This window comes from Dreissena polymorpha, chromosome 2 (genome assembly GCF_020536995.1).
Source record: "Dreissena polymorpha isolate Duluth1 chromosome 2, UMN_Dpol_1.0, whole genome shotgun sequence".
In the NCBI taxonomy this organism is placed as follows: domain Eukaryota; kingdom Metazoa; phylum Mollusca; class Bivalvia; order Myida; family Dreissenidae; genus Dreissena; species Dreissena polymorpha.
This window is the reverse complement of record NC_068356.1, coordinates 114,363,864-114,388,600: the sequence shown is the minus strand read 5'-3', so window position 1 is coordinate 114,388,600 and position 24,737 is coordinate 114,363,864. Positions and strand designations below refer to the sequence as shown.

The window sequence follows — 24,737 nt, the reverse complement described above, 5'->3', positions numbered from 1 at the left end:
CTCAAACGTCTGTATGGTTCCGAAGCATGGTCATCCAAAATACTTATTGATATAGAAATGTACTGGTCAAAATGTCTGACAAAGGGTTTTTTGTCAGCCTGATCGGTGCACTGAAATGAATTTCTTCTGTCAATTTCATTTTTTTGGGGCAAAAAGCCAAAGGACTAATCCAATCTGAAACACTTGAGTCATCATGTCCATTTATAAAACCAGGGACAAAAACCCTTCTTAGAAAGGGGCCTCTTTTTCTTCCCCTTTAACCAAAAGGCCCTTTCCCCTACAGAAATTGCTTTAAAATCATGCATTTTTCTCTAAATTTCCAATCTACCTCAGTATTTTTCATTCCCCAAAGCCAGAAAAAAAAATCTTTTTTTTTCCCTGAAAAAAGGCTTTGGCCTTTTCCCCAAAGTTGGTGTTCTTGCTCTGAAAACTGGCTTACAAAGTTTTTATGCCCCCGAAGGAGGGCATATAGTGATCGGACTGTCCGTCCGTATGTCTGTCTTTCCGTCACACTTTGCGATTAGGTTTCAAAAAATGCTCATAACTTCTATGTCGCTTCAGATGTAACCTTCATATTTGGTATGCATGTGTATATGTACAACGACTTTCCATACGCATTCAAATTTTGACCCCTTTGACCTTGACCTTGAACTTAGGGGTCCACATTTAGGTTTCGAAATCTGCGTTTAGGTTTCGAAAAAAGCTCATAACTTCTATGTCGCTTCAGATGCAACCTTCATATTTGGTATGCATGTGTATATGGACAAGGCCTCTCCATACGCACATGAATTTGGACCCCCTTGACCTTGAAGTTAGGGTCCGCGTTTAGGTTTCGAAATCTACCTTTAGGTTTAGAAAAATGCTCGTAACTTCTATCGAAGCGTTTTTCGGGCTCATATGTCATCCTATGGAGACTCTTGTTCTACCGCTATTTTACAATAATTGCTAATAAAAGTCAATTTGGTACGCATTCACTTTACATGTACGCAATGTATACCCCATGTTTTAATAAGAGCGTTGCGTGAAATTGTTGCTTTCGTCTGATAAGTTCTGCACATCTAAAGCGTGCTTGTTGCAATAGATCATGTTCTTTAACAAAATATAAAATCGCAACTCAGTACATTGGTATTAAAGCACACAATGGGAAAGTATTGAACCATTGAAATTATAGACAAAATACATCAATTTACCACTAAAGCATTGCAGTCAATGAATTTTTGCCCTCATGTTTTATAATTACTATGAATAAATTGACATTAAACTGTTCACTAATATTGCATTTATAGTTGTTTTATTTAACGCATTCTTTCTCTTGTTTCAAGATTTGCATCAAGGAAAAATGATTCCACAGCTCTGGACGAAAGGAGAACATCTTCACCTTCTGATGTTGCACAGCAGCCACCATACCAGTTTATGACTGAATTCTACAATAATCCAGAAAAATTCTCGTATGAGAAAACATTTCCAGACCCACAAGCAGATTCATGGAAGTTTGAAAAACCAATTTGCCTTACATGCATAACTGTCTTGTTTGTGTACTTTGGGTTTATTCGAGAAGAAAATAATCTTGATAAAATTTTAAAACGCCCGCTGTATGATACCTTTCCCTATCTTGAACAACAGAATTTGGAGGACATAATTAGCACCTTGCAGGGCGAAGGAAAGGATACCACAGAGTATGAGGAAGAGCTCTTAAAAGTGCAGAAAAAAGCTGCAGCCATGAAAAAGTGATTGCTTGAACTAAAGACAGTTAAAGATGTAAAAATAATTAAACTACGTCTTCAATAATAATTTGTTAAATAACCAACAATGCCTCATGAAAATACTGGTGATACTGGGGATTAAGCAGAAATGCAGGGGGGGGAGGGCAATTTTTATGCCCACTTTGTTAAAATATTTAGCGCCACTTTTATTTTGTATGCCCACACCCTTTTTTGTTTGCTCACATGAGCACAATGTGGTCATGGTGAGCTTTTGTAATCGCCTTTTGTTCGTTGTGCGGCGTCAAAATTTGCTTTGTTGACACCCTAGAGGCCACATTTATTATCAGATTTTTATCAACTTTGGTCAGAAAATTAGTCTCAATGATATCTTGGATGAGTTTGAAAATGGTTACAGTTGCTTGAAAAACATGGCCGCTAGGGGGCGGGGAATTTTTCCTTATATGGCTATATATGGAAATAGTAAAATCTCGTTAACACTGAAGAGGCCACATTTATTGACAGATCTTCATGAAACTTGGTCAGAAGATTCGTCCCAATGATATCTTGGACAAGTTTGAAAATGATTCATGCCAAGTGGCATGCCATTTTTCCTGATATGGCTATAGGAAAACCTTGTCAACACTCTAGTGGCCATACTTATTTTCCGATCTTCATGAAACTTGGTCAAAACATACGTCCTCTGACATAACATCTTGGATGAGTTCGAAAATGGTTCTTGTCTGTGAAAAAACATGACCACTACTGACTATGGGGCGGGACATTTATTCTAATATGGCTATATATGGCTATAGTAAAACCTTGTTTACACTCTTGAGGCCGCATTTTTTTTTCCATCTTCATGAAACTTGGTCAGAAGATATGTCCTAATGATATCTTGAACGAGTTAGAAAATGGTACTGGTTGGTTGAAAAACATGGCTGCATTCGGACGGGGCATTTTTCCTTATATAGCTATGGTAAAAACTTAATTAAATACAAAGGCTCAAGTATTGATGTGTTCCTTTTTATGCCCCCGAAGGAGGGCATATTATATAGTGATCAGACTGTCCGTCCGTCTGTCCGTCACACTTTGCGTTTAGGTTTCGAAAAATGCTCATAACTTCTAATCTATGTTGCTTCAGATAGCAATTTCATATTTGGCATCCATGTGTATATTGATAAGGCCTTTCCATATGCACACAAATTTTGACCCCTGTGACCTTGAACTTAGGGTCCTGCATTTAGGTTTCAAAAAAAGCTCATAACTTCTATCGAGCGTTTATAGGGGGCATAAGTCATCCTATGGTGACAGCTTTTGTTTTAACTTAAAAGTCACATATCCAGGGCATAAAATGTTTCTCATGAAGTGCACATATAATAAACCACATAATAGTGTTTATACATACATATTTTACTATGTGTAATCACATCAAATGTGTCCTCATGTGGCTTATTATGAATTTATTTCTTCGTCATCGAAACATATGATGAAGATGCAGTTTTCTTTCCACACATTCAAATAACACTGTTACATCCACGGCATACGAAACATTGTCTTAATGCTGCTAATGCATATGCAGCCAGCGTAGCTCGACCCCAGCGTGCCCACTTGCGCAGTATGGCCTGTTGCTACGCTTTACGCTATAAAAAAAGCACGCAACATTTCATGGTAACTTCTCAGTGTTCTCGTCAGTATGCATATCCTGATAAGACTGCGCGGATGCGCAGGTTGGAGTGGAGCCACGTTGGCAGCATATTGTGTTATTTCCGTGTTTGCATGATGCGGGTCTTTACAAAAATTCATTGCGTCTTGTAAATGGAATATCAAACCGCGATACTTTACGAAAGAATTGAAGTCACGCTGTGTTATTCATTGCGAACTGGCAAATCTCTGTAGCCTATTTTGTCTTGCAAAACAATTTCAGACAGACTGACCACGCATATCACCAATCTGTGGCTTGATAATTAAACGATTTCCTTTCTATCATGGACACTATACTATTTCGGTAGTTTTGTCTCACAATCCAAGACAAATGGCATTTACCGATAGGTTTTCATTTGTTTCTATCCCTTAAATTCGGTTTATTTGATACCTTATAAGCTATACTGTGTTATCAACATAATGGTTTTATTAGTAGTACAATCCCTCTCCCCTCTGACAATTTACACACCCAGCACTGACCATGAGTCTTGGGATGAAATTTACCGGTTATGCGTAACTGGGCCAAAATGAATATGCAGAAAGTATTCCGCATTTCCCTACACTGATTAGTGTAACATCATATACTACAAAGACGCGGAGATGTTGCCTATGTCTGGTGATCATGCTCAAATCAGCCAATTCAATGAATGGAGTGCACACATTCGTGTCTGCTAGCGTTATGTAAAGGTTATTTAAAGGGGCCTTTTCACAGATTTTAGCATTTTTTAACTTATTCATTAAATGCTTTATATCGATAAATGTAAACATTGGATCGTAACAGCTCCAGTAAAAAATCAAGAATAAAATTTAAAAAAGGAAAAGAACATTGCCAGGTCCAGGTTTCGAACCAGTGACCCCTGGAGTCCTGCCAGAGTCCTGAAGTAAAAACGCCTTAGCCTACTGAGCTTTTCCGCCGAGTACACATACTTTACGTATTTTATACCTTATATAAGCAATCTTCGTAGTTTCACAAAATTTAACGACAAAAACAGAACTCTCCAAATTATTCAATCGTTTCGCGTTGCAACGCTTTATAATTTTTAGGTTTTAAAATCGTCAAAAGATGCATATAATGGCTATATTAGACCATGGTAAATGTTCAGTATTACTGTTTCCTCACAAATATCATAACTAAAACGAAAATTTGCGAATCTGAAACAACTTTTTTCAATTTTGTCAATTTACCAAAGCGTGAAAAGATCCCTTTAAGGTGAAAAGCTGGGTAAAACAGTTATGCCTAAAAATGTGCCAACCCTAGGGTTCTTAAAGCAAAAGCGAACGCACTACCACTAAACCGTACAATCTACTTGTATTTGGTAATGGGAAGTTTAAATGCTAGGTAATCAATTCCCTTGTTCAGTTGTTCTCGATGAAAGAGTACCACACGTATTATTATTAAACTTACAATTCCGAACGATGATTTTGTCTTCATAAATAAACACTTAATTATAACATTTGTCTTATTCAGGACTGTTGTTTTGCTTGTTTGAACCTATGTTGTTGTTTTTTAATCTATGACAATCGTTTGTTTTAATTGTTACTTTGTCAAACTGTGATCATGTTTTTATGGGCTTTTTAAAGAGATTTTCACGGTTTGGTAAATTGACAAAATTGAAAAATATTGTTTCATATTCGCAAATATATTGCAAATTCGCAATATAGCCATTATATGCATCTTTTGACGATTTAAAAACCTAAAAATTATAAAGCGTTGCAACGCGAAACGATTGAATGATTTGGAGAGTTCTGTTGTTTAAATTTGTGAAACTACGAATTTGCTTATTTAACGTATACAATACGCATCGTATGTATGCTTGGCAGGATAGCTCAGTTGGCTTATGCGTTTTGACTTCAGGATTCCGGGGGTCACTGGTTCGAGCCTTGATGCGGGCTACTTTTTTTCCCTTTTTAGATGGTCGCTTAGCGACCGTCTTAGGTGGTTAGTCTAAAATTCAGGTCGATACGCCTTAGCTACTAGGAGCCCAATACCCGCTTACTACGCGTATCCGCGCAAGAAAGAGTTGTATAATTTATGCAAGAGGTTTGAGTTCTCCAATTATATTCATTCACAAATAGAAACATGATATTAATATCGTGTTAAATGTAATAGTTTCGAACGGTGCTTTTATAGAAAAGAATCCATAAACAATGATCGTATTGTACGTGTCGCGGAGGAGATTGCTTCTGAATGAATAAAATAGTCCACTTTCTGCAGCGTCTTCATGACGTAGTATTTTTGCTAAGTCCATTCATAAAATGAGGCTATTAATAGATGCGCCTGTCGATAAACAAAGGAAAGTCCACGGGCGATAACAACGCAAAATGTTACGCTCTCACATGCACCTCAATGACGTAGTACAGGTCATTCGTAAATTGAGTCTATTAATAGATTCGGGAAAAAGTTAACGCTTATTTATATTCTCAATTTATAAAACGTTTATAAAACGTTGAACATAAGTTCAACAATAACTTCAGCGATACGAAAGACAAAAACAAAAAAATGTTTCATAATCGTTTAACCCGAATATAACAAACAATTTATAATAATAATACGAATGACCTGTTTCGTAACCTCGTTCATGCTACTACAGCGGGTATTTCTGGAAAATGTTCTTTGGTTCTCAACAGATAGCGGCGATCTTTTCGGGTGCTAACAACGCAATTCACAGTTGTCAATACATAGACAGTTGGATATTATGAGTTCATCAATTACTACAGGCATACTATAGGCAATCTCGAAAATGCTTTATACTCGCAAAAACCGAAAACAACTAAATATATTATATTAAATATATTTATAACAATAAATATCTTTTAAAAATGTAGTCGGCGTATACGCTGACTTTGAAATAAGTTTGCAATTTACTTTTCTAAATGAATAAATACAATTAAACAAAAGTTAAACTATTGTGTTGTGTTTTTCACTTTTAAGTTGCATATTCATCGCATGAAATGCGTGTTAGCATTGTCAAACCACACATTAGTGTGAGTAGATAAAAATATACTACGGGAGAGCACTTCATATGTGTCCTTATATGCCTTGTTATGAGTATCTTTCTTCACTATCGAAATATATCGTATGTTGATATTTGATTTAAACGCAATTTTCTTTCGACACATTTAAATCACACGTCAATAGCGCTGTCATGCGAAAATGGGTCTTATGCGTTTCGGCAAGCGTTTGTTAAACCCAACATGTGCTTTTGCGCAGTCAGGCCATAGGCGATGCTGTTCGCTATAAAATCACTCAATATGTTATGTTTCTCCTTACCAGAAGGAGAGATAGCTGAGTGGGCTATTTATATGATGGGCGCATATGGAATAAGACTAATTTTCGCATGACGAGGGTCATTACAAATCTCATTGCGAAATGAAAATGCCACATTTAAGAACAATGCTTTTTGATACAAAATTGAATTCAAAATAGCAAACTTGTTAATAATGGCAGCCTATCCACACATTAAGGTAGCGCACCTCTAATGATTTCCCGCGATTTCTTGAAGGTTGAATGGCCTACTATTAGGTGCCGTAGCCTAGTGGTTAAGGCGATATACTAGAAATCTATTGGGATATTCCCGCGCAGGTTCGAAAACTGCCGACGACGTATACTTTTTTTGCGACGTGTTTTATTTATTTTCTAACGTAATTTGATTTAATATGGCATATAAGCTTTATTTATTGTCAAATATGTTGCAATTTTTATGCACATTCTTCAATTTTTAAAATTAAAACAACGTTATGGCAAAATTGGGTGATTTACTGTTGAAAATACGAACCATGCATGTTGCATTTTTATTTTTATTTCAAAAAGTAAACGGTAAATCTGTCTATTTCTTGGTATTTTTGCTGTATACATGTATAGTGTTTCTATAAAAACTAAGTTTAAAATATGACTTAAATGATACAATTTGAATTTTATGACACTTTGTTTTTAACCGACCCAATTTTTACTTGGCTGAAATCACTTACATTTCATGGCGCTCTTCCATAGATAAAAAATTGTAAAAAATAAATGTCTGTAAAAGAATACTTATTTCATCTTGTTTAAACTTTAAACACCTTTACAGCATCTGTACACACCAACTGCATGCCCATATTTGGAAATTTGAATGAATTATGGAACTTTTATATACCCCAGGGGTGAAAATAAACTGGACAAAAGCCGAGCGTGGGGGTGGTTTTGAAAAAATCGGTATATTTTTTTAAAAAGTATGGAAAGCCTACCTACAAATTTGCATGTAGTTCAGTGAAATGATGCTGATTAAGAAAATAATTAATTAGGTTATATTTGGATATGTGCCCATTAGAGGTGCGCTACCTTAAGGAATTATTTCCAGACGTGCTAACCAAGTACGGCAAACATTGTGGTATGATAATTAAACGATTTTCTCTTATCATGACACTATACTATTTCGCTAATGATTGTTTTCTCATCTTGGAGGCGAAAGTGAAATTCTGCGAGATGGATTGTAACGCGTAATTGTAACAGGGCCACAATTTGTGTCGTTTGAGCATACAGAGAGAAGTCCGGAATTCCTTACACTGAACAGTGCTACATCCGTTGAATTGAGCACATACGCAGTGATGTAGCAAAAATTCAGAGGTTGTATCTCGAATCAGCTTATTAAATATTCGAAAATATTCATGCGTGTCTGTTGGCGTTATGTAAAAGTCACTAAGCTGAAAACTGATTAAAACAGCTACGCCTAAAAGCGCATTAGTGCTCTATACCTATGTTTATGTCAGCGTTGTTGACACCGTGTGAACTGCTCGGGTAACAAGTAAAGCATAAACAGCAATGTTTATATACTTTTATTCCTCCATATACAAGATACGAAGATTATTGTATATTTTGAATTTGTATATGGTGTCAAAAATCAAAAGTTTTGTACACGGAACTTTCATTACGAATTTATATTCTTGGTGAGATAGTTATTTGATATTAGAAAAACTATTCCTTTAGTATGATGGTGACTGCAAATTTTCTTTATATTAAGTTCTCATTACCATTTTCATCATACATTCTATGCTTTCAGAACGTCCAAAAAGCATGTTTTTATTTTGTCTAAGTTATTTCTATGAAATAATAAGGATGATAAAAAGTGCACACAAAACTCGACCCGTGCGCTATGACACACACTTTATAAAGTTGAATGGCGTGTGTTCATTTCAAACGTTCGATTGATTTTTAAAAATGAATTGCGTGTTAAATTATGCAATAGCGAACATCTTCAGTGCCTTCAGCGCTTTGATTAAAATTTATTTTTGATTTTTTTACTGGCAGCTTTTAAAATTTAATGTTTACATTTATCAATATAAAGCATTAAATGACAAACTTTAAAACATGCCAAAATCTGTGAAAAGGCCCCTTTAACGCTTTTATATCGCTCATTCGGTCATAAAGCCGATTCTAGTCACCCGGGGTTAAATAGCGTCGGCTTGAAGTCTAACCCAGGGTGACATGAATCGGCTTCTAGGCATCCCCGGGTGACTATTGGGCCATTTCAGGTCGACAATGACCCAATGGGCTATAGTAACTAAAAAAATAAGGATTCTTTTAATATTGTTCTATTACAATTTAGTAAATGGTAAAAAAGAACAATCTTAAACTGAACGTCAAAATGAAAACATTCGAGTTGTGTCCTGTTAAGGTTCTGGCGTGGATTAACTCAAAACACTGATCATAAGCGATACCATCCATATTTTCAACATTTCAATAACATGGTTAACAGTCTGGCATGTTCTTATAGTGTAGGTCAACAATATATCGCAGGCTTTATTGCCCCTTTGTAAAAACCCATGTTGAAAGAAGCACAGATATTAGTATAGTGGTTGGAATCAGTATTATTTATTTGTCAAATTGTGCACTTGATGCATTTATTATCTGCAACATAACGCAAATTGACTATGCTCACAAAATGAACCCATTTTAATTAAGCTTAATCCTGCCAGTGTGTGTCGTTAATTGTTTAAACAAAAAATCACGAGCTAACGTAGGATTGCTTTCTGGACGTTTTTTTTTCGTCAGAGTTTCCACTTTTTTATAGACCTGTTCACGGTTTGCTTATTTTTGTTGGTTGTAGTTATGTTATTTGCGAAGAAACAATAATATTGAACATTTACCATGCTTTAAAATGTCCATTATATGAATATTTTGACGATTTTTTACAAATGTCAAACCATGACAAAATATGTGAAGTCCTTTTAAGCTATCTAGTTATACTGAGGGCTTTCTCCATTTGCACAATATTCTATGAAACTCATAAACCTTGATAGTGAGTGAAAAACTTATTTCTGTATTTACCCATCGTCGGACACATCCGGTCAACTCATTGCGTTACTCTCCATACCTATAATGAGCGGGGCGTAATCAGCAGCCGTGGGTATCCGACGATGGTATTTACCAAGTGGGACCATGGCGATTGAGCTTGATCCAATGTGCCAATATTCAAACCAACATACTATTGTTTAACAATAAATTATATACTTGAATTAAAAATTGCTAAATTTGTTTAAATAGAGATATTAAGCCAAAATATGTTTCTATATTTAGTTAAAATTACATCTTCCCTGATCACACCCATATCTGGTTATGCAAAATATATGTATCAAGTTGTTTCACTCCATTTGCTCATGTTTGTTCAAGTAATTACAAACAATTCTTTAATACATACTAACAGTGTCCTTGACCTTGACCCCACGTACACCATGCTAAACCCGGATATAAGGCATTACTGTACTTAGTTTCAATACAATAGCTCAATTTATTATTGAGTTACTGAGAGGAAACAATTTGTCTATATTTAGTTACAATGACCTTGATCTTTTATGCGATCTCAAATTAAGCGTTGATAGAACTCATCGATGTACGTAGTTGCATAACAATAGCTCAATTTGTTTTCGGTAAAAAGCGGGATGTTTTCTACTGTAAGTTAGAGCGACATCAAACTTGACCCCATGCATACCATATACAACCTAAGCTGTTTATAGCCCAAATATATTTTAACGCATTTTGCAAATGCTTAATTTCTGAGGAATGCCTGTTGCTTAATGTAGATTAATATATGTGTTCTATTATAAAAAATTCCAAAATGTCAATACACATAATTTACCTGCATGGTAAACTTATATTCAACAATTATTTTGCAAATTATTTCTGATGAAACTGCAAACTGTGAAATCATTTTAACATTATGTAAAAATCAAATAACAGTTTCATATATATTTGATTATGATTATAACGGTTCATTTTGTGGGAACACCAGTATGTCACGTTGTTGTTCGCAGTGTTGCGTGCCTCGATACCTAGATCAAACACGATATAACGCAGCTTGTTTCTGATACATTTCTATTTATAGCGCCTCGAAAAACAGCCGTCTATTATATAAAAAATCACTATATATTCAAAAAGTTCGATCGTTCGAGTTACTTAGAAGCTAACGTTCGGTTGAATACGGGTCATCTGATAATTAAATAAGATATGTCGGGCCCAAATGCGCTACTGAAGGCGGTTAGTGCGGGACGGTCGCGGCAGGTTCGTCTGCTGTTGGAACTGGGATCCTCCATCGAGGAGCAGGACGATTGCGGCCAGACGCCCCTTATAAAGGCAACATTTATCGAGAATGCTCGCAGCAGAGATAAAATCATTAGAACGTTACTGAAAAGGGGAGCCGTCGTCAGCAAAGTTGATGTCGTTGGACGTAACGCTCTCATGTGGGCATGCTCGTGCGGAAGTGACAGTGACGTGTCGCTCTTACTTGAATACGCCGATATTGATTTGGATTACAACAGGGTTGATATCAACGGACAAACGGCCTTGTTTCATGCCGTTTCTTCTGGGAATGCGGCAACAGTGAAGCTGATGGTGTCGGTGTTGACAAAATATGGCTTATCAGTTGATACGGCGGACTACAGCAGTACGACACCGCTCATGCAAGCTCAGCGCCGAGGTTATGACATATGTCAAAGCATTTTGATATACGAGGGCAGCGCAAATATTGGTCTCAGTGAAACAAACTATGAAATATCAAAACGAGACAAGTGGGCTGTTTCGAGTTTGCGTGATCGTTCGAAAGTGAAGATAGCTCAAACAAAGCAAAAACTGTCGCAGTTTCCACCGATTGCGAAAACAAATCCCGTAGAATGTCCAGTCATTGACAATCGGCGAGAATATTTTGGTGCCATGGCGTTTGACTCCGATGCGGAAAGTTCTTCTTCCGAAAGTGATGACATTTTAGGCGCATCTTTGAAGATCAACGCAAAACCATTACGGCAAAGATGTGATAAAAACCGGAATGTTACTTTGAACGAAAACGGTACTAGGAAGCCATTGATGAACCCAAATAAATATCGCCATAAAGACACCCCCAGGATTCGTTCGTCCTTACTTGCATCTTTTGAAAACCATGTCGTGGAGTCGAGCGGTGAAGATTCGGAAGAGGACTCCGTAGCGAGTACCATAGTCGACGGGAATGCGGTGAAACTCAGCCCGCCCATGACGGACCTGACCACTATCTACGGCATGAAGCAGGAACAGATGTCCGCCTCTTACAGGAAGACTGCTGACAAGTTCGAAGAGCCTGTTGAGCCAGAAAGGGAAGAGAACACTCCGCCGATGAGAGGTAGGTCTATAGTAGATCTTATTATGATAATACTGGTGCTAATTAATTTGCTATTACTAAAATTCATTTTTATTCACAATTAACACCCTGTATCATATTATTTTGCGTATTATTAACTGATTTGTCACAAAATGTTGTTACAAACGAATATTTCATTGTTCATTTCTTTTTTCTGGTGCGTGTTTTAATCTAGATATTTCTGTGATATAGCTATACAATCACACAATTTATGTTTGAGCTTGACCTACGATCAGTGGCGCGAGAAATGTCATAGCGGTACACTTTTAAATTAAATTGCTTTCTTTAGGAAAAGGGGCGAACGTCCGAAAGTGGAAGCAGCTGAGGAAAAACCTCCGATTTTCTATAACTGGGTCAAGTACAGACTCGGATAGCACTCGTGAATCTTCGGGTTCTTCGAGAATGACACAGCGAGGTGACAAGAAGACCGCGCAGTATAGTCTTCCAAACATAGATACTCTAGCGAGCAAAGGACAGAAGATCAACGGAGCAACAATTCGTCCGTCGAAATTTCAACCAAAACAACCTACCGGTAATTCTGCGTCCGACAATGAGCCGAACAGAAACTATTCTGATATTTAGATTTTTGCGTGTGAATGTTCGTGCGTTCTCTTGTATTGTTATCCAAGATAATGTAAATATTTATTTACGTATCGTGTGTTCAGGTATACCGGTATGCATATATGCGTATTTTTTATGTATTCATTGAAAATGGCATGTGTTAAGGTCAAATCCAAAACAAACGAGCAAACCACGCAGATTGATATCTTCGGTGTATACCGGTAACACGCTTACATGTGTTCTCAATGCATCATATCCGACTCCTTTTTCCAACTCATGCAGCAAAACAACTTTCGGTCGCCAAAAGTTATTATTTAAATTATTGGTTGATTTTTGTGTGAGCTATCTACCACAAGAATGTCTAATAAAATGTATGTAAACTTTGAATGAAAATCTAATCACACAATATCCTGCGCATGAAGTTCATACCCTTTATAAGTACTGTGTACAGATCTCACACACATGTATGTAGTGTGACTTACCTCGCCTACAGACATAATATGCGCCTTTATGAATGTCTCTCTGAAAGCAAATTTAGTATTATACCCTCGTAGAGTACCAGACGTGAACAAAACGTTGTTACCTTCGACGGTGTCGAGCGTTTTTTGTTGTTCATTACATTGTTCGGTATGATTGCAGAGTTTTATTCGCTCGTAGCTAGTGTACTTACGTGAATACAAAGTTGTAACCTTCCACTTTGTTAGCGTTTTTTTGTACCTTAAATGTTTTTACCATAATTGATGTTAAATGTATAGCGTACTACGATATTTTGCTGGAATTCAGTGGTTGTTTGTAAGGGAGTATATCACCGGCTACCGTATTGTGCATAACAACACATTCGTACTAACAATCTTAAATATGTGTTATTAGTTTATAATATAAATTCATACATTTTCATATTCGATACAGAATGTCAAATCCATTTAAAAATACAAACAACAACCGACGTATTGTTAACGATTGAATGTTAACAAATACCGTAGAAGCAAATATATATATAGTTAATACAACGTTAATGCTACTGCAATAAACATGAAATATGTTGAATTATTATTTAATAAATACATTAATGTTTCAAATTCAAATGTCGCATATCGAATCTGAAACTTTGAGTCGAATCGTGAAGGAATTAAATAATTGGGTGATCACGATCAGAGATTTAGTTATTGTTAGCCGTTGTCATTCGATCTTTAATTATAAATACTCGGTTGGCATGTACCAGTATTGACTTAGTTTGGTCACTATGAACCTTAAATAGTTTAAACCTATTTATTTTAGCTCGATTGCATCGAAAGCCTAATGCTCTCGAGTCCGTTTCCTGGGCCTAGAACCAGTACTTGGTGTCTTTGGGGGAGATCTAAAGAACGCTCCCACGGTGGGGATCGAACCCGTGACCTCCCGGTTGCTAGGCGGACACCATATCCATTACACCACGGCGACCTTATCCTTAAATAGAAGATATATAAATGCTTATTTGATACAGTGTATAATGACTTCATTGTCGGCTCGGGTACTACTTACATGTACCCCGGTTAATAGAGTGTTACGGAGTGGAATGTATCCTGACAATAGCATTATTTTTTTTCTTTGGGTATATTTGTATAACACGAATACTCTCAACAGAAAAAACAGCGGGAAATAGGAATCCCGAAGAAGAGCATAGCAATTTCATTAACTATTCGTGTTTGGCGACTAAAATAATTTGGTTATTATCGTTACCACACTTTAGTACGTTGTAATATTTTTGTCAGGGTAGCGGAATATAATAAAAGCGAATCCGAGTCCACTTTACCTTCAGACTGTGACAGACAGATTCATGCTTTGCTCACAATCACATCGATGATCGACACATGCAATCAGCCAGTGATTTTTTTTGCTTTAATTTTTTATAGCCTGTGCCTTTTGAATTGGGAAAATTAGCGCGATAAACCATGAAATTGGAAAAAATAGTGCGTTAAACCATGAAATTGGGAAAAAATAAGCATTATAAATATGATTATAAGTAATAGAATTAAATTTGTTTTTAAGTGCATGTTCAGGGTTTTTCTATCCATTTTGGGAAAAGGAGACTGGTCAAATTGGGATTGTTTTAATTGATAAAAGTGGCCAATTTGGGAATTTTTATCGACAAAAAGGACTTAATTAAAGTTATATGTTTTGTATAAATAAACGCGGATCATTCACATGATTCATCGCTATTTTGAGACGCGAAGGAGAGCTTCCCGCAGAAATGACTTGTTTCCATTGGTCAAGATGTCATGAATATTAATGATTTTCTGCAGTGTCGTAAAACTTTACAGCATTTTTTTAGACTTCTATCAAAAATCTGTCCTTCTGATTTGTTGCTGAGATTTGTTTCTAATTTCTATGCGCATGTGCTTGGTCTAAAAATAGTAATAGTATCAGGGATTTCTATAGATTTGAAAAACCAGGAGTCAATGACCCCTGGACTGAAATTTGGAGGAGTCAAATAGACATAAAATGATCGTTGTAATAGTCATGGATAACCATCAAATAAATTATAACCTCTAAAAATTGAAAAGACATTAACTTTCCAGCACTTGAGGGTTTTTCGTTAAAGGCATGAGACAATGAGGAGGGTCCATACTATGAGAATAAGGGATAGCTGCTATCCCCTCCCCCCCAGCTGCTGCCCCCTCCAAAAACCATCAAAATGTTCCATTTTTATACACAATAACACAAACAAAAAGAAGTTGGAAAAAATTGTTACTTTTATATTGAACAGGGTATGTGACTTAGACCCTTGAAATGCTAATCTCGGAATACCAGCATATATTCTATTCTCTCCACTCCATCAATTTTCAACATATTTGCAACACCTTGGCATCAAAAATCGCAGAAAACTTTGTACTACAGGAAAAATAAATGGCCTGTAAGCACAAGTCCAATGCAAAGTGATCATGCAACAGAAAACTTGCAAAAACATTAACCAGAATAGGCATAACAGGCATTTTTCTACCACGGTGGGACAATGATCCAGACCAAGGAATTTGAAAAGTTAGAGTAAATACAGCATGTATTGAGAAAAACTTCAAATGACTCATTTATTACAATTGACAAAATCAATCAGCCCATTGGAACAGGGCTCAGCCATGAGGGAGAAGTGGGAGATAACTTCTCCCTTGACAGATGAATTTCTCCCTCTAATTGAATGAAAGAGAAGTGACTTCTCCTCCTTTTGTGATTTACCTTGAGCCTGATATTGACAGATAATGTATTAATTAAATTCAGTTATATACAATAATAACACAACATTAACACTTAAGAGTGTTTGTATTTGTTAATGTTTTCACCCCAACTGCCAAGTGTGAGTCAGATTAATGATGATGGGCATGGTGTAATATGGGAAACACAATTAGTTAGGAGTTGATTTAACGCTTTACAGGAACCACTTCTCTTTTAAGTTTCCTTACTTCTCCCTAATTTCAGGTGAGGGAGAAGTCACTTCTCCATCAAATTTGAACGTAGGCTGAGTCCTGTGGAAAGAAACAAAAACCTTACAGGACATGAGGTCTGATAACTTTATTAATTTCCCGGGCCTCACCAGATTTTACTGGATCTTATTCGTCTTGAACCAAACAATAGAACACATCATAATGAAGTTTACATTGTTCAATAATTGTAAATGCAATAAGATAGGAACTAATTTTAAACCTGTTCCCTTTAAAAATATGGTTATACTTTCAATTAAAAGTGAAGAAACTTTGGGAAACAAGGTGCAATATTTTACTGGATCTAAGATAAAGAATATATTTTGGAGTTTGTTATGTCACCAGCAAATATAGAGATTTCAACTGTTTGGTAAAATCTGTTTTTCCTAATCTTTTATCTATTAAAGTAAAATAAACATTAACTAATGATAAACTAGTTGGTAATGTTTACTGTTTATGCCCCCTTTCGAAGAAAAGGGGGTATATAGTTTTTGCACTGTCTTTCAGTCTGTCTGTTAACTTTTCGTGTCCGCTCTCTAATTCAAGTAGGTTTCATCTGATCTTTACGAAACTTGGTCAGAAGTTGTATCTAGACAATATCTAGGTCAAGTTCGAATATGGGTCATGCCGGGTGAAAAACTAGGTCACGGGGTCGAAAAAGCAAATCCATGGGAAGTAATAAGCTTTAAATGGGCATAATTATCTGACCTGCAAATTAATATATTTTTGTTAAATAAATCAAAGCGGCGCAGTAGGCGGCATTGTGTTTTTGACAAACACATCGTGGTAAAAGGTCAAGGTCATCCTTCAAGGTCTAAGGTCAAAAATACAAATCCAAGGGAAGTAATAAGCTTTAAAAGGAGATAATTATTCAATATAGAACATAGCAACTTGATATTTGGCATGCATGTGTATCTCATGGAGCTGCACATTTTGAGTGGTGAATCTACAGTCACGGTAGTGGCTTTTAATTATTTGCTACTAAAAATAGAGATTTGTTAGAGACAATTATTTTGGAGGGAAGTAATTTATATAATTATAAATCTCGGATTATATATATCCTTACCAAGAATTTAAGTTCTTTTCACAGTTACTGTACAGATTTTCTATTTTGATTATTTATAACTCAAATGATTGATTTGTCAAAGTTTTTTTTAAATCATATAATTATCATTTCTTTCCTGTACTAATTTGTGAATGGTAGGGTTCATTACATACCTGTGGACTTATGTCCATAGATAAATGATGAACTCTGGCTATGATCTCTTTGATAAACCACAGGCCTTGGTTGTCAGTGATGTCTGACTTGGTCATTTTTGACTGTCTACAGACCCCTCCCCCTGGTTGGATTGGAAAAAATCCAAGGGAAGTAATAAGCTTTAAAGGGAGATGATTTCTATACCTACCAAATGATAAATAGAAATTTTATTTCAAAGCGGCGCATTAAGGGGGCATTGTGTTTCTGAGGAACACATCTTTTGTTCCTAGTTCCATTTTCATTATCAGGCAGACTAAGTTGTTCATATTTTGTTTTTTGTCAGACAAGAGTTTCGGGAATAATACCGGACCTCATAAAATTTTATTGGAAATGTCCGATGTCTCTTGCATTGGTTGGATCTTTTGCATTGGTTGGATGAATAACTCTTCATAAAAAGAATTTTCTGAAAAAAGGTTATGACATCTTTCACATTCTGTTTCCAATCATCTGAAAATCAAACAATCAGTTGGGAACTTTGGAATTGGATTTGGGCAAGGAAGATTACCGGTACTTATTATACTTAATATTAAGAACCAATAATGGCAATAAAATCATAAAAAAAATGCTGCTTGAAATACTTGTAGTATGTATTAGAACCATTTTTAGCTTGGAAACATGGATTCATTATCCAAAGAATATGTCCTGGCCAGACATCAGAATCTGGTATTAAACCCAAAGTTAGAAAATGGAACACCAAGTGAAAAGGCAGATATTTTGAGAAACATCATAACCAATTTGCAGTGTTCCAAGGATTCTGACATGTAAGTAAATAGTAGATTACAATTACATGACATTGAAATGTATGTTGGAATAATGTTGTGTAAAACCAACATTGAAAAGGTAAAAGTAATTACTTATAATTTACAGCATGAAAATGACAAATTATTGAAAATTCTTACTGATCTTTTCAATAAATAAAACCAATCATTTACATGCAGCATCATAATGTAATTTTATGCTCTAAACGAGTAGAAGGTAACATAATGGGTATGTTATGTGTACCCAACCTAATGTTCAATTGTGACTGCATGTATTGTGCATACAATTGATTGGCGGCTGTACTATTGATTGGCAGCTGTACTATTGATTGGCAGGTGTTCTATTGATTGGCTGCTGTTTTATTGATTGGCAGCTGGTCTATTGATTGGCAGCTGTACTATTGGTTAGCAGCTGTACTATTGGTTGGCAGCTGTACTATTGATTCACAGCTGTACTAGTGTGCTTGTATGTCTAAATGAGCCACATCATAGGATAATTATACCATATGGAGTTAGCATAGCTCTAGACAAGCCTGCACAATAGTTCAGTCTGGTCAGGTGCTGTGCTCTCCGCTATAAAGTCAAGCAGGATTTTGTGTTCTCATTAGGGGAAATGGTAGCTCCTGTCAAGACTGTGCTGATGTACATCTATATGGCATACAACTGTTAATCATTTTTGTGTGACACAACTCAAATATTTGAACCTGTTATTGGAAGGATGTTTTTCCATTTTAAGTCTGGAGCAGTCAGAGGTATCTCATTTACAACAAGAGTATGAAGATCAATACACCAACATTGTGGACACTTTTGATGAACAAACAGGTGGAAACTTGTTTAATTAAAGCCACACACCTTGAAATGCAATACATGGCGTAGTAAATTTAAGTATAAATAAGAAACATATTTAATCTATGCCAATTTGAATATATCTGGTGGTTACAAGGTAGAAATCTGTTTTTTTGCGCTTTAAAACTTAAAAAATAATCGCGTTTGTCGAAATGGACGTATACGTCTATAAATCCTACTTTCGTTTTAGATGTGCAACCGTTTGAAAAATAATAAATTACTTGCTAACTAGGCTATACATTTAATTTTATCTATCTCAATATATCTGGTGGTTTCAAGATAGAAATTTGTCTTTTTTGCGCTTAAACTGAAAAATAATCGCGTTGGTCGAAATGTATGTATACGTAAAGAAATCCTACTTTCGGTTTTAAAATTCTAATAAATTAATAAATTACTTGCTTACTAGGCTATAGATTTAATGACAATTTTGCACACTTTCAAATTGCATCTATATGTATCATTGATTTTTTTTGCTAAAAATTACCGCCGATTTTTGGCTGCTTTCCAATCGCAAAAATCAACGTTTTTTCCCAAAAAGCTGACCAAAATTTCCCCAAAACGCCCAAATTTATTTTTTTTATTTTTTTTAAGAACAAAGTCTCTTATGGCTTATGCTTTCTTAGCTCTAGATCTTAACTTTTTATTTAAACATCCTACAAAATATATAACATTAATTAAGTCCTTTTTTTCGATAAATAATTCCCAAATTTGCCACTTTTATCAATAAGAACAATCCCAATTTTACCAGACTCCTTTTCCCAAATTGGCTAGAAAACCCCCTGAACATGCACTTAAAAACAATTTTAATTCTGTTACTTATAACGGTAATCATATTTATAATGCTTCATTTTTCCCAATTTCATGGTTTATCACACTATTTTTCCCAATTTCATGGTTTATCGCGCTAATTTTCCCAATTCAAATGGCACAGGCTGTTAAAAAATAAAAGCAAAAAAATCACTGATATGTATTGATTAACATGTACTTCGTTTCAAGGTGAGTGGCTTTAATGGGTACCTTGTCAAAAGCTTACTTTATGAACATGGCAAAGTAATCTACCTTTCTATTTTCTGTGTGAGGATTAAAAAATTAAGTGTTCAAACCCTTAAAATACAATATAGTTATTAAGCGTTATTATGTGTCTGGTTCAAAATTGCCTAGAGTATCAGAATAATGTACATTTGGATGTGACTAGAATGTTATAATGAGTGATATTTAAGATGGAACATTAATTTCTTTGTTTACTGTTAGTTGATCAAGAAGAAGTTGTGTATTTTTTATGCCCCTGGATCGAATGATGGGGGGTATATTGTTTTTGGCCTGTGTCTGTCTGTCTGTCTGTCTGTCTGTCTGTCTGTCTGTCTGTCTGTCTGTCTGTCTGTCTGTCTGTCTGTCTGTCTGTCTGTCTGTCTGTCTGTCTGTCTGTCTGTCTGTCTGTCTGTCTGTCTGTCTGTCTGTCTGTCTGTCTGTCTGCCTGCCTGCCTGCCTGCCTGCCTGCCTGCCTGCCTGCCTGCCTGCCTGCCTGCCTGCCTGCCTGCCTGCCTGCCTGCCTGCCTGCCTGCCTGCCTGCCTGCCTGCCTGCCTGCCTGCCTGCCTGCCTGCCTGCCTGCCTGCCTGCCTGCCTGCCTGCCTGCCTGCCTACCTGCCCCAAAACTTTACCTTGGTCATAACTTCTGCGATATTGAAGATAGCAACTTCATATTTGGCATGCATGTGTATCGCATGGAGCTGCACATTTTTAGTGGTGAAAGGTCAAGGTCATCCTTCAAGGTCAAAGGTCAAATATATGGCTTCAAAGCGGCGCAGTTGGAGGCATTGTATTTCTGACAAACTCATCTCTTGTTCATTGAAGTAGCTTCATTTCTCAATCAAATTTACTTTAAAGTTGAGTCCTGCCAAACATGTTTATACTGTATTATTTCAGGTTTGAATAACTTTGCTGCAGGGGCCCTTGCAATTTGCAGTGGCAACAGAAATGGTTGGTATTTTACTTACTAGACATTTATGTCCTGGGGGGCTTATGTCCTACAATCATTTATGTTGTATTTTTGAAACAGTCAATTGTTGTTAGCTTAGCAGGGCTTTTTACCTCTTTATAATCATGTGTTTATAAATGCTTTCTTCTAATCTGTCACATTCAAATTCTTAAGATTCCATATTTTTTGGATGGACAGAAAAATTAAATATTAACACACATGCCTCACTGTGTACCAAACAGTTACCCATTAATCCTTAAAAGATTCGAATATATTAGTTAATTATCAATAAAAAAGTAAGGGTTAAAAAGAAAACGCCTCGCAGTTGATGCAAATACTTTTGTTGTCAATTAAGTAACAATGGCTTTGTACACAAACCGATCAAACCACAACTCGCAATCAAGTAACGTGTGATAGTTACTGTATAGGGATGTCAATATAGAGCATATTCGTTGATACTTAGTAACTTATTTAAGTGGACATTATGGCCAGCAGGTTGGTTGGATCAGTGAGTGGAATGACTGCATAATAGTAGTCATCGTTGGGAGTTGGTCGTTTAGAGAGTTTTTATTGTAAATGTATTGTTTACTGTAAACGTATAGAAATTCGTCAGTATGAAATTTCGTGGTTTAATAAAAAACAACTAATTTGTTGACACGTAATTTCGTGGATTTCAAATAAAAAACAACTAATTCGCTGATATGTAATTTCGTGGATTTCAAATTTTCGGGGAAGACTGACTAACTTGTCGATAAGAGCGATAAAGTGGCACACTTGTTGGTCCCCGCTCGCTTATTGCCATTAATGTTGTTTTGACAATATTTGTAATTCTCAGCGCAATCGGTCCTCAAGTAGTAACAATTGAGTAATAAGGTCCCCAAAATAAAACCGTTATCTCTCTGGTCTCTTTTAACTTTAATTGGCACTAATTGACATACGTGATAAATCTGAAAACTGCTTAAAAAATGATATTTTATATTAACCCACTACTTGTTATTCATACTAAGTAATCATTAACATCGTAGTTCTTATCATACTAAGTAATCATAAACATCTTAGTTTAAACATATATAATTTACGCCAAATGAGTGGAAAATAACAACACCATTTTTAATTCGGAAATAATATAATTAGTCAAGATAGAGTGTAATGTGACGTACTGAAATGAAGTAACTATAACAAAAAAACAAATATCTCGGATTACCGACATACATACGGATGACATACGGAAATGACCGATTTCGGATTTAAAATGTATAAATAATCGCTGGTACTTGAATTCGTGGTTCAACAGACCAACGAAATCCACGAAAATTTGTACCACACGAAATTTAATGATTTTACAGTATTATGTTTTAAAATACATTCCACTCTAAATTGGCTGTTTAATAAGAAATTACTGTACTGCCATCTGGTGAATTATGACCATTATCAAGCATGATCTTTGAATCCTATATGGGTAATCATTCAAATGAAGATACACAGAAATACTTAATAGCTATTAAGGTCCCATTCTCTCTATTTGAACTGGTTGCCTTTAATTTGCAGAGAGCCAAGCATGGAAAAGCAGTCTTACACTGGACAAAGTTAAGACCCTTCCATGTGTACAGGCAGCATTGAGAAGGGCACAGGTAATATGTAGTAGCACCATGTGACCAGCATGTTTGTGCATACTAGCAAAAGTAATGATTATAATAAGAATTAAGCAAGTGGCAATTTTTCGCCAAACTTGACAGACATGTGACTGGGGTGTTCCTTCAACAAATGTCTTCACCTATAAGCCTATGTATAATGTACATAGACATTACACTTTTGACAAGACGTGTCTAGATATAAAGCTTGTAGGTCTCTTTTCTTATACGAGTGTCCAAGTCTTTGAAAAGGGTTTGTTCATAAACAAGATTAAACAACAAGATATTGTAATTAAGAGCCCTGGCATCTAATGAAACAGGAGGCATGTAGTGATTGGCTTGTTCATTTATTCTTAAATTATTTGTCCATCTGCCTGTATGAAGTTTAACCAAAACAACATGTCTTGTATAACATAATTAATGATTCCTACATAGCTTTGATTCTTGAATGGATGATGTATTTGACTCTTTTCAACACACCCACATCACCTGACCTCATTATGAAAATGGTTACAGTCTGTTAAAAACATTCCATCAGGGATAGGGTTGTTTTCCTTATATGGCTATAGTAAAACCTTGTGAATACCTTAGAGGTCACATTTACTTCCCGATCATCATGAAAGTTTATTAGCATTGTTTTCCAACAGATATGTTAGCCTAGTTCAAAATGGTTCAAGGCCATTGAAAAACATGACAGCTAGTTGACAGGGATTTTTTTTTATCATGCTTAAGTGAAACCTTGCGAACACTCACGTGGTCACATTTTTTGCAAAATTTTCTTGCCCAGAATATTTGTCCAAATGATATCTTGGCCGAGTTTGAAACTTGGTCACATGGGGTCTATATATATGTCACTCTAGGCCAAATCATAGAAAAAGCTTGTGATGACTCTAGAGGTAATTTGTTTTCTCAATCTTCTTTAAACTTGGTAAGAAACATTTGTCCAAATTTGATATCCTATCGAGTTTGAAATAGGGTAAAGTTCGGTCCAAATCTAGGTCACTATGTAAAATTAAAGAACTATCTTTATATTGTATTTGTTGTCTGTCAGGTCAAGGTTAAGGTCACTCTTTCTTTTAATATAATTTTTATGCTCCCCCAAAATTTATTTTGGGGGGAACATATAGTCGCCGCTTCGTCTGTCTGTCCGTCCGTGCGTCTGTCCCTCCGTCCGTGCACAATTTTTATCCAGGCTATTTCTCAGCAACTAATGACCGGAAATCAATGAAACTTTATGGGAAGCTTTACTACCAAGAGGAGATGTGCATATTATTAGCGGATTCTGGGCGGATGATTTTTCACAGAGTTATGGCCCTTTGAAATTTTCCATTAACTGTACATATAGTGCAATTCTTGTCTGGGCTATTTCTCAGCAACTAATGACCAGTATTCAATGAAACTTTATGGGAAGCTTCACTACCAAGAGGAGATGTGCATATTATCAGCGGGTTCTGGTCCGATGATTTTTCACAGAGTTATGGCCCTTTGAAATTTTTGAAATTTTCCATTAACTGTACATATAGTGCAATTCTTGTCCGGGCTATTTCTCAGCAACTAATGACCGTAATTCAATGAAACTTTATGGGATGCTTCAATACCAAGAGGAGATGTGCATATTATCAGCGGGTTCTGGTCGGATGATTTTTCACAGAGTTATGGCCCTTTGAAATTTGCTATAAATTTTTTTTGTCCCCCCAACTACTATGCCCTTAAGACGTTGCCTTTTATCTGAATATATAGTGCAATATTGTGACCAAAAAAAAACTTTGGGGAGCATCACCCGTCTCTGACGGTTTCTTGTTTTTTACAGCTGGTTGCCTACCTTTAAAGAATATCAAATGACTGGTTAGCAGTTTCAATTCCTACAATAAACACTTCCTTTAAACTTGAGAAAGCTGAAAAAATGTGCAAGTGACATACATGCAAGTTGCACAATTTAACTTATTTATGCATGTAAAATTTTCTCCATTCTGTCCGCAGATTCTGCACAAGCCAGCTCTTGGTGGTAAGAACCTGTCAGACCCTTTACCAAGCAGACCGTCCCTAGGTAAAGAAAACCTGATTAAAAAGGAGCTCATTGCAAGAGGGCCTGATATTTCTGTACTAAGCAGTACGGGATCTTCCATCATCAGCGGAGCCGCCAATCCGCTAATGAATCTGTACCCAATTGGGAGCACTGTGCCTATTATCAGTCATCAAGGATCAGTTCCTG

At 36.1% G+C, this 24,737-nt stretch overlaps 1 protein-coding gene across 6 annotated transcripts in view; it reads left to right on the top strand.

Annotated features, from left to right (window-relative positions):
• The first annotated feature begins 14,209 nt into the window (after window positions 1-14,209).
• LOC127868555 (fidgetin-like protein 1) overlaps window positions 14,210-24,737 on the top strand; it is a 30,867-nt gene continuing 20,339 nt past the window's right edge. Inside the window, exons 1-7 of one of the 6 annotated variants that reach the window (XM_052410419.1) lie at window positions 14,235-14,309; window positions 16,320-16,426; window positions 17,921-18,075; window positions 18,809-18,894; window positions 20,843-20,896; window positions 22,443-22,525; window positions 24,506-24,737. The exon at window positions 24,506-24,737 is cut by the window's right edge and continues 135 nt beyond it. In XM_052410419.1, the coding sequence (XP_052266379.1) occupies window positions 17,930-18,075; window positions 18,809-18,894; window positions 20,843-20,896; window positions 22,443-22,525; window positions 24,506-24,737 (601 nt within the window). In that variant the 5' untranslated portion in view covers window positions 14,235-14,309; window positions 16,320-16,426; window positions 17,921-17,929. Of the gene's footprint in view, window positions 14,333-14,369; window positions 14,468-16,319; window positions 16,427-17,898; window positions 18,076-18,808; window positions 18,895-20,842; window positions 20,897-22,442; window positions 22,526-24,505 lie in introns of those variants that run through there. The other 5 variants (XM_052410416.1, XM_052410417.1, XM_052410418.1 and 2 more) reach the window with 5 other exon arrangements.